Source organism: Coregonus clupeaformis, unplaced genomic scaffold (genome assembly GCF_020615455.1).
Source record: "Coregonus clupeaformis isolate EN_2021a unplaced genomic scaffold, ASM2061545v1 scaf1846, whole genome shotgun sequence".
Lineage (NCBI taxonomy): Eukaryota > Metazoa > Chordata > Actinopteri > Salmoniformes > Salmonidae > Coregonus > Coregonus clupeaformis.
In genome coordinates this window covers 43680-53946 of record NW_025535300.1, presented here as the reverse complement: position 1 = coordinate 53946, position 10267 = coordinate 43680, and the positions used below count along the sequence as shown (strand labels likewise).

The 10267-nt window shown below is 44.4% G+C and overlaps 1 protein-coding gene across 1 annotated transcript; it reads left to right on the top strand.

Annotated features, from left to right (window-relative positions):
* Positions 1-1974: 1974 nt before the first annotated feature.
* On the top strand, positions 1975-3665 carry LOC121561660 (tetraspanin-10-like). Its single transcript, XM_045218837.1, has 4 exons — positions 1975-2290; positions 2678-3024; positions 3137-3292; positions 3629-3665. Exons 1-4 carry the CDS (start codon positions 2201-2203, stop codon positions 3663-3665), a joined length of 630 nt encoding a protein of 209 aa, XP_045074772.1. The 5' UTR covers positions 1975-2200.
* Positions 3666-10267: the final 6602 nt, after the last annotated feature.

Here is a 10267-nt window from a genome sequence, read left to right as displayed (position 1 = left end):
AAGAGTCCAGCTAGCATCATGGATGTTATCTTGTAGCTTTACTCAACTAGATGTTATCTTGTAGCTTTACTCCACTAGATGTTATCTTGTAGCTTTACTCCACCAGATGTTATCTTGTAGCTTTACTCCACTAGATGTTATCTTGTAGCTTTACTCCACTAGATGTTATCTTGTAGTTTTACTCTACTAGATGTTATTTTGTAGCTTTACTCTACTCTATGTTATTATCTTGTCGCTTTACTCCACTGGAAATTATTATCTTGTAGCTTTACTCCACTAGATGTTATCTTGTAGCTTTACTCCACTGTATGTTATTATTTCATTTCATTTTATTTTAGTCATTTAGCAGACGCTCATATTCAGAGCGACTTACAGTTAGTGAGTGCATACATTTTTCATACTGGCCCCCAGTGGGAAACGAACCCACCACCCTGGCGTTGCAAGCGCCATGCTCTACCAACTGAGCTATTACCTTGTAGCTTTACCACACTGGATGTTATCTTGTAGCTTTACTCCACTAGATGTTGTTATTTTGTAGCTTTACTCTACTAGATGTTATTATCTTGTAGTTTTACTCCACTAGATGTTATTATCTTGTAGCTTTACTCCACTAGATGTTATCTTGTAGCTTTAGTCCACTAGATGTTATATTGTAGCTTTAGTCCACTAGATGTTATATTGTAGTTTACTCCACTAGATGTTGTTATTTTGTAGCTTTACTCCACTAGATGTTATTATCTTGTAGCTTTCGTCCACTAGATGTTGTTATATTGTAGCTTTACTCCGCTAGATGTTATCTTGTAGCTTTAGTCCACTAGATGTTATATTGTAGCTTTAGTCCACTATATGTTATATTGTAGTTTACTCCACTAGATGTTGTTATCTTGTAGCTTTCATCCACTAGATGTTATTATCTTGTAGCTTTACTCCGCTAGATGTTATCGTGTAGCTTTACTCCGCTAGATGTTATCTTGTAGCTTTACTCCACTAGATGTTATCTTGTAGCTTTACTCCACTAGATGTTATCTTGTAGCTTTACTCCGCTAGATGTTATCGTGTAGCTTTACTCCGCTAGATGTTATCTTGTAGCTTTACTCCACTAGATGTTATCTTGTAGCTTTAGTCCACTAGATGTTATAGTGTAGCTTTAGTCCACTAGATGTTATATTGTAGTTTATGCCACTAGATCAAAGTTGGGTCTGTTCTCTGAGCCTCTCTTCTTCCTGTAACACTCGGGTGAAGTTGCCCTGAGCAGGCGCTGATCTTGGGTCAGTTTTGCATTTTCCCCACTAATGGTTAAGGTTAGGATTGGGGGAAGTTAAGCTGATTCTAGATCTGTACCTAAGGGAAACTTCACCCTGGAGCGTAACACTCAGTGAGGCGTGCTCTGATTACTTCTTAATCGTCTGCACTGTGACTGTCACATGATGCTGCTAGAATCCCTGGGAGACCTGGGCTGTATTCATTAGGAACCAAACAGACTAACCCTAACCCTAACCCTCTCACATGATGTTACTGGAATCACTGGGAGCCCTGGGCTGTATTCATTAGGAACCAAACAGACTAACCCTAACCCTAACCCTCTCACATGATGTTACTGGAATCACTGGGAGCCCTGGGCTTTATTCATTAGGAACCAAGCTAAAGCCAATGGGCCAAAACGGGGGAGGGATCTACATGAATTTGTCCAATAAGAAACTCTTGTTTCCGTTACAAATCATTTTGCTACAGTTTGCACTAGTGAATACACACACGTCTGTCTGCTGGAGCCCTGAGCTAACTACCAACACACCACACCACACTGCATAGAGCTGTACTGACCTGGCTTCCACCTCCTCTACTCTCTCCCTTTCCCCTCAGACAGCCTCCTCTCCTCTCCTCTCCTCTCCTCTCCTCTCCTCCTCTCCTCTCCTCTCCTCTCCTCTCCTCTCCTCTCCTCTCCTCTCCTCTCCTCTCCTCCTCTCCTCTCCTCTCTGTCCTGTAGTCTCTTAAACTGACTGGAAGACAGGGGAAGAATTGCCTCTCATACACTGACTAGCTGAGAGGACAGAGGAAGAATATTTTCTGAGAGGACAGGAGAAGAACCGCCTCTCACACATTGATTAGTTGAGAGGACAGAGGAATACTATTTTCTGAGAGGACAGGGGAAGAATATTTTCTGAGAGGACAGAGGGAGAACCGTTTCCTGGCAGCTAGGAAGATGAGGAGGTTCCAGTCCATGAGATGGTTTCGTTTTCCCTGGTTAAGGAGAGAGACCGCACAGACTGAGACCAGCCCACTCATACCAAAGGTACAGGAACTGTCTGTCTGTCTGTCTGTATGTCTGTCTGTCTGACAACCTGTATGCTGTTAGTTATATACTCACTGTACATCATACTGAATAAAGTTTACAGACCCTTCAACGTTGCAAGCATAGAAAAACAATCTAGAAAGCACTTGCAACCTTTAACCCTGTCAATTTGACTGGTAAACACACGGGTACACTCACAATGGCTAGCAGTCCACCCATTATGCCATTCTTGACTTGAATGGGGAGACCTGTTCTATAGATTATATTTCTATGGTTGAGAGTAGGCTAAACCTAAAGACAATGACCACTATAGACTGAACTTGATAAGTTGTTTTGGTCTCAGGGAAACCTAATTGTGTATTGTCCATCCTGTATTGCTCTCTGAAGACAGACACAGATAGAGAGTTGTCAGGAGTCCTTCAGGGGAGTGAGGACAGCAGCACAGAAGAACAGGCTCCAGAACCAGGACCTAATGATGGACCAGAGAACCAGGGTAGAACCAGGGAGGTAGAACCCAGAGCCCATAGCAGGCCCTTCTCCCTGAGCGACTGCCTTCTCAAGTACCTCCTGTTCTTCAGCAACCTCCTCTTCACGGTGCTAGGCCTGTTGGTCCTGGCCCTGGGTCTGTGGGGCCTCATCAACAAGGAATCCTTCGCTCAGGAGAAAGGACAGATCAGCACTGACCCCATGCTGGTGTTTGTGATGCTGGGCTTGGTGCTGTCCACCCTCTGCCTGTCAGGCTGTGTGGGGGGCTCTGAGAGAGAACTGCTGCCTGCTCCAGGTCTTCTCAGCCACGGTGCTGGTCCTAGTAGTAGCCTAGGTCCTAGCGGCCATCTTGGCCTACAGCCTGCAGGGACAGATAGAGGGATACCTGAGGTCAGGTATGCTGGCTGCCATGGTGCGTTACCAGGATGACCTGGACCTGAGGTTCATCACAGATGAGATCCAGATAGGACTGCAGTGCTGCGGGGCCAACAACTACAGAGACTGGCAGGTCAACATGTGAGTGAGATGTGACTGACCAGACCACTGACATGATGACTTGTGATGACATGGTTCATTGACTGACACACAGCCTTGTGAACTGATGTCTGTCAATGGGGGTTGTTAGGGTTTCATCATTTTGATAATTTTGATAGTTTGATAGTTTTGATAGTTTTAAAAGATAATTTATCTCAGAGAATAACCTGTATGAATAAAGATGAAATAAAATATACATCTGTAAAAGATGTTACACAACTAGGGTTATTGCTTTTATGTCACATAACATTATCCAAGCAGCCAATTTGATTGGTTGCAGTCCTTGACTTCTCCCCTCCCATGTCCTCTCCCTCCCAGGTACTATAATGGGGGTGTAATCCAGGCTCTGTCGTAACCGGCCGCGACCGGGAGACCCATGGGGCGGCGCACAATTGGCCCAGCGTCGTCCAGGGTAGGGGAGGGAATGGCCGGCAGGGATGTAGCTCAGTTGGTAGAGCATGGCGTTACAGTAGTACATTTGAATAGACACTTCCTTCATATGACCTACAGGGGGCAGCAGTGCTAACCTAAAATCTTGTAATGACTGTAGCTGGCCTCCACAGGAGCTGGTCAGAGGTATTCTGTTGTTCTGCTTTAATAATCAGTCAGTCAACAACACAGTATTTACATATCAACTTTATCTCCACAGTAGTTACACATTGTTAACACTGTCAATCCCAAAACACAAATCTAGGGCTGCAGTGCATTCATGTATTTCATGTATTCAGAAGCATCTGCTAATGGTGTTTTTATCAGATCCAGGTACAGTATTGTAATGGAATGACTCCTGTTAGGAGTCTATGGGCTACATTAGTCCCTTAGTCTCTTCCCCATTATCATCCTCTATGCTGCAGTGCTGTAGTCCACCTCTGAGATCCAGTCATCCATCACCTCAGATTTGACACTGCCAGGCCCCAAGGCCAGGTTTGTCTCAGTAGTCAGTTGATAGGTCTCAGGTCCAGGTATGTCCCAGGAGGTAGATGGTAGGTCTCAGGTCCAGGTTTGTCCCAGTAGGTAGCTGGTAGGTCTCAGGTCCAGGTTTGTCCCAGTAGGTAGCTGGTAAGTCTCAGGTCCAGGTTTGTCCCAGTAGATAGATGTTAGGTCTCAGGTCCAGGTTTGTCCCAGTAGGTAGCTGGTAGGTCTCAGGTCCAGGTTTGTTCCATTAGGTAGCTGGTAGGTCTCAGGTCCAGGTTTGTCCCAGTAGGTAGCTGGTAGGTCTCAGGTCCAGGTTTGTCCCAGTAGGTAGCTGGTAGGTCTCAGGTCCAGGTTTGTCCCAGTAGGTAGCTGGTAGGTCTCAGGTCCAGGTTTGTCCCAGTAGATAGATGGTAGGTCTCAGGTCCAGGTTTGTCCCAGTAGGTAGATGGTAGGTCTCAGGTCCAGGTTTGTCCCAGTAGGTAGATGGTAGGTCTCAGGTCCAGGTCTCCTGTTGTTTTACTCCCAGTCCTCCCATCCTCTATTTGTCTTGGCTCTTCTTGATGCTTTGGTTCCTGTTTTGGTTCAGAGTATCTCAGCGCAGGTGACGTAGATATCCAGAGGATAGGAATATGTGCAGATCTTCCAGCTTTTTAAATGTTTTCTGCTGTTCTGGAACTGCTGGCCAACTCAACACCTTCCTCCTCATGGCCAGTCAGCTAGAGTCATGAAAGACGTCAATTATACTCTCTCTGGAACAGATTGTCCCTCAAATTGACCTTAAATGAGTTGAGGTGAACATGAGTTACACTGACCAGACTCAGTCTGCTCTAATATGACCATTATTCTATTGGAATGATGGGCTCAACTCACCATGTGAATGACAAAGACTTTCCACTGAGACCACAACACTCACAAACTTTTCCACACATATAATGAAGGGGTCCAAACAGCTCTCAAGAGCGGTCGAAACTTGGGTAACATTGTGAATTTCTCAGTTTTGTGAAATGGTTGCAGAAATAGAATTACAGATGTTTGATTTCTACTGGATTCCAAATCACAGGATATTCTGCATAAACAGTAAACACAAGCAATGGCTGACTTTGGTATGTTGTTATAGCCACTGTATATGAACATGTTAAGCAGCTGTCTTTGGTGTGTGTTGTTATAGCAACTGTATATAAACATGTTAAACAGCTTTTCTTCAGCATGAAACGCTTCTGACTCCAGAAGCCGTGCAGCACAGTGCTCCATCAGATGAATACATTAACAACTGCATTACTCCATACAGAACACACTGTGTTGGGGCAGCTCAGTACAGGCCAGACTGTGTAATGGATTTCTATTAGCAGCTCCCACAGGTCACCATACTCTATCCAACTCTTCAACAGGGATTGCGGTATTTCAGAACATCAATACCTGAACCATTTAATCAGTCTAGTCTTCAGATGCTTCAGATGTGAACAAATCAGATTGCCTGATTTGACAGTAAACAAAACGTTCAATTATTTACACACTCTGCAATCTAGTGGACTATTCTTTATAATGGACCTTTGGGAAGAACGGAAATATTATTTCTACAGCAGAGTACGTGGACTCTTCTCCCTCCCCAACACACACGCACACACACACACACACACACACACACACAAACACACACACACACACACAGGACTGTACATGATCTGACCTGCTCTGTCTCTCCAGAGGAGGATGTCTCTTCCTGTCTCTTCATGTGTAGTACTGTCTCTTCCTGTCTCTTCCTGTGTAGTACTGTCTCTTCCTGTGTAGTACTGTCTCTTCATGTGTAGTACTGTTTCTTCCTGTGTAGTCCTGTCTCTTCCTGTGTAGTACTGTCTCTTCCTGTGTAATACTGTCTCTTCCTGTGTAGTACTGTCTCTTCATGTGTAGTACTGTCTCTTCCTGTGTAGTACTGTCTCTTCCTGTGTAGTGCTGTTTCTTCCTGTCTCTTCCTGTGTAGTGCTGTTTCTTCCAGTGTAGTACTGTTTCTTCCTGTGTAGTACTGTCTCTTCCTGTCTCTTCCTGTGTAATACTGTCTCTTCCTGTGTAGTACTGTCTCTTCCTGTCTCTTCCTGTGTAGTATTGTCTCTTCATGTGTAGCACTGTCTCTTCCTGTGTAGTACTGTCTCTTCCTGTCTCTTCCTGTGTAGTACTTGCTCTTCCTGTGTAGTCCTGTCTCATCCTGTGTAGTACTGTCTCTTCCTGTGTAGTTCTGTCTCTTCCTGTCTCTTCCTGTGTAGTACTGTCTCTTCCTGTGTAGTACTGTTTCTTCCTGTGTAGTACTGTCTCTTCCTGTCTATTCCTGTGTAGTACTTGCTCTTCCTGTGTAGTACTGCCTCCTCCTGTGTAGTACTGTCTCTTCCTGTGTAGTACTGTCTCTTCCTGTGTAGTACTGTCTCTTCCTGTGTAGTACTGTCTCTTCCTGTGTAGTACTGTCTCCTCCTGTGTAGTACTGTCTCTTCCTGTGTAGTACTGTCTCTTCCTGTGTATTACTGTCTCTTCCTGTGTAGTACTGTCTCTTCCTGTGTAGTACTGTTTCTTCCAGTGTAGTACTGTTTCTTCCTGTGTAGTACTGTCTCTTCCTGTCTCTTCCTGTGTAGTATTGTCTCTTCACGTGTAGTACTGTATCTTACTGTGTAGTACTGTCTCTTCCTGTGTATTACTTTCTCTTCCTGTGTAGTACTGCATCTTCCTGTCTCTTCCTGTGTAGCTTTGTCTCTTCCTGTGTAGTCCTGTCTCTTCCTGTGTACTGTCTCTGCCTGTGTAGTACTGTCTCTTCCTGTCTCTTCCTGTGTAGTACTGTCTCTTCCTGTGTAGTACTGTTTCTTCCTGTGTAGTACTGTCTCTTCCTGTGTAGTACTGTCTTTTCCTGTGTATTCCTGTGTAGTACTGTCTCTTCCTGTGTAGTACTGTCTCTTCCTCTGTAAAACTGTTTCTTCCTGTGCAGTACTGTTTCTTCCTGTGTAGTACTGTCTATTCCTGTGTAGTACTGTCTCTTACCGTGTAGTACTGTCTCTTCCTGTCTCTTCCTGTGTAGTACTGTCTCTTCCTCTGTAGTACTGTCTCTTCCTCTGTAGTACTGTCTCTTCCTGTGTAGTATTGTTTATTCCTGTGTAGTACTCTTTCATCCTGTGTAGTACTGTTTCTTCCTGTGTAGTACTGTATCTTCCTGTGTTTTACTGTCTCTTCCTGTGTAGTACTGTCTCTTCCTGTCTCTTGCTGTGTAGTACTGTCTATTCCTGTGTAGTACTGTCTCTTACTGTGCAGTAATGTCTCTTCCTGTCTCTTCCTGTGTAGTAATGTCTCTTGCTGTGTAGTACTGTCTCTTCCTGAGTAGTACTGTTTCTTCCTGTTTAGTACTGTTTCTTCCTGTGTAGTACTGTATCTTCCTGTCTCTTCCTGTGTAGCATTGTCTCTTCATGTGTAGTACTGTCTCTTCCTGTGTAGAACTGTCTCTTCCTGTGTAGTACTGTCTCTTCCTGTCTCTTCCTGTGTAGTACTTGCTCTTCCTGTGTAGTCCTGTCTCTTCCTGTGTAGAACTGTCTCTTCCTGTGTAGTACTGTCTCTTCCTGTCTCTTCCTGTGTAGTACTGTCTCTTCCTGTGTAGTACTGTTTCTTCCTGTATAGTACTGTCTCTTCCTGTGTAGTACTGTCTTTTCCTGTGTATTCCTGTGTAGTACTGTCTCTTCCTTTGTAGTGCTGTCTCTTCCTGTGTAGTACTGTCTCTTCCTCTGTATTACTGTTTCGTCCTGTGCAGTACTGTTTCTTCCTGTGTAGTACTGTCTATTCCTGTGTAGTACTGTCTCTTACCGTGTAGTACTGTCTCTTCCTGTCTCTTCCTGTGTAGTACTGTCTCTTCCTCTATAGTGCTGTCTCTTCCTGTGTAGTATTATTTCTTCCTGTGTAGTACTGTTTCTTCCTGTGTAGTACTGTTTCTTCCTGTGTAGTACTGTATCTTCCTGTGTAGTACTGTCTCTTCCTGTCTTTTCCTGTGTGGTATTGTCTCTTCATGTGTAGTACTGTCTCTTCCTGTCTCTTCCTGTGTAGTTCTGTCTCTTCCTGTGTAGTCCTGTCTCTTCCTGTGTAGTAATGTCTCTTCCTGTGTAGTACTGTTTCTTCCTGTGCAGTACTGTTTCTTCCTGTGCAGTACTGTTTCCTCATGTGTAGTACTGTCTCTTCCTGTCTCTTTCCGTGTTGTATTGTCTCTTCATGTGTAGTAATGTCTCTTCCTGTGTAGTACTGTCTCTTCATGTGCAGTACTGTTTCTTCCTGTGTAGTACTGTCTCTTCCTGTCTCTTCCTGTGTAGTAATGTCTCTTCATGTGTAGTACTGTCTCTTCCTGAGTAGTACTGTCTCTTCCCTGTCTCTTCCTGTGTAGTACTGTCTCTTCCTGTGTAGTACTGTTTCTTCCTGTGTAATACTGTCTCTTCCTGTGTAGTACTGTCTCTTCCTGTGTAGTACTGTCTCTTCATGTGTAGTACTGTATCTTCCTGTGTAGTACTGTCTCTTCCTGTGTAGTACTGTTTCTTCCTGTGTAGTACTGTTTCTTCCTATGTAGTACTGTCTCTTCCTGTCTCTTCCTGTGTAGTACTGTCTCTTCCTGAGTAGTACTGTCTCTTCCTGTCTTTTCTTGTGTAGTACTGTCTCTTCTTGTGTAGTATTTTCTCTTCCTGTGTAGTACTGTTTCTTCCTATGTAGTACTGTCTCTTCCTGTGTAGTACTGTCTCTTCCTGTGTAGTACTATATCTTCCTTTGTAATACTATCTCTTCCTGCGTATTACTATCTCTTCCTGTGTAGTACTGTCTCTTTCTGTGCAGTACTGTCTCTTTCTGTGCAGTACTGTGTCTTCCTGTGTAGTACTTTCTCTTCCTGTGTAGTACGGTCTCTTAATTTGTAGTACTGTCTATTCCTGTGTGTGTAGGATTAGTTCAGGGTTATGGAAAATAAGTCACAGGTGTCCATTTCTCTCTGTCTGAACTCAATCTTGTTTTTCCCTTCTTTGGGCCCTGGACAAACATAGTCCACTATGGGAATAGGGTGCCATCCAAGGAGGAGAGGCCAGGGTCTCTGCTGCTGTGTGTCTTCTCGTATGCTGCCTGGGCCCCCAGAGTTAGAACACAGAGGCTGCCTGGGCCCCCAGAGTTAGAACACTGAGGATATTATTTTCCAGTAGAGGACTGAGACCCAGCTTTATAAGTCTGTTATAGCCATCAGCTAGACTGAGATGTCTTGCCATCGCCAACAAACAGGAGCATGATGAGAGACAGAGAGAGACGGGGAGAAGGCAAAGTAAAAAATATGAGAGAGAGAGAGAAATGGTGTGATATCCCTCTTCTTCTTGGCACCTTGTTCCTGTGCTGTCATTCTTTCCCCATTCAGGACTGTGCTGCGTTGGTCTGGGCTCTACTGAGATGCTTGATGAAGCTGCTGGAGCTGGCCCTGCACCCAGGATTACAGTTTTACTGCTCAGGATCAAGCTGGCCGGGGTTGGAAGAACCACCAGCTCAGGCCAGGGTAAAGCTTGGGGTTGTAGTGTAGGATGGTGGGACTGAGGCTGCTGATGGGGAATTGGGCATGTTGCATGGGATGTGGTTGTAACTGGTAATGTGTTCATTTACTAGAACTGGAGTTGAGACAGGGTCTGGAAGACATTACTCTCCACCTGAACCTTCACAATAAACCATTCTTCAATCAACCTCTAACACACAACCATCACTATCCTGTCTCTGGACTCACTGAGCCTCACACCTCATTCATATAGATGGTCATAGACACTTTACAGTCACGTTGTCCTAGCTGTTAAAATGAGTGGGAAAGTACATTATTTGGTTATTTTGAAATAAGCTGCAATGCTTTGTTATAATGATGGTATAAACCCTCTCTCCTTATTAACTCTTCATAACCTCTCCCTAGTGTTGAAAACATCAGGTAATATGTCTGTGACCCACAGCAGGTCTGGACTTGTTTCATCACACACATGGCTCAGTGCCTGTCCTTGACTGGAACACAACACACATCCCTCC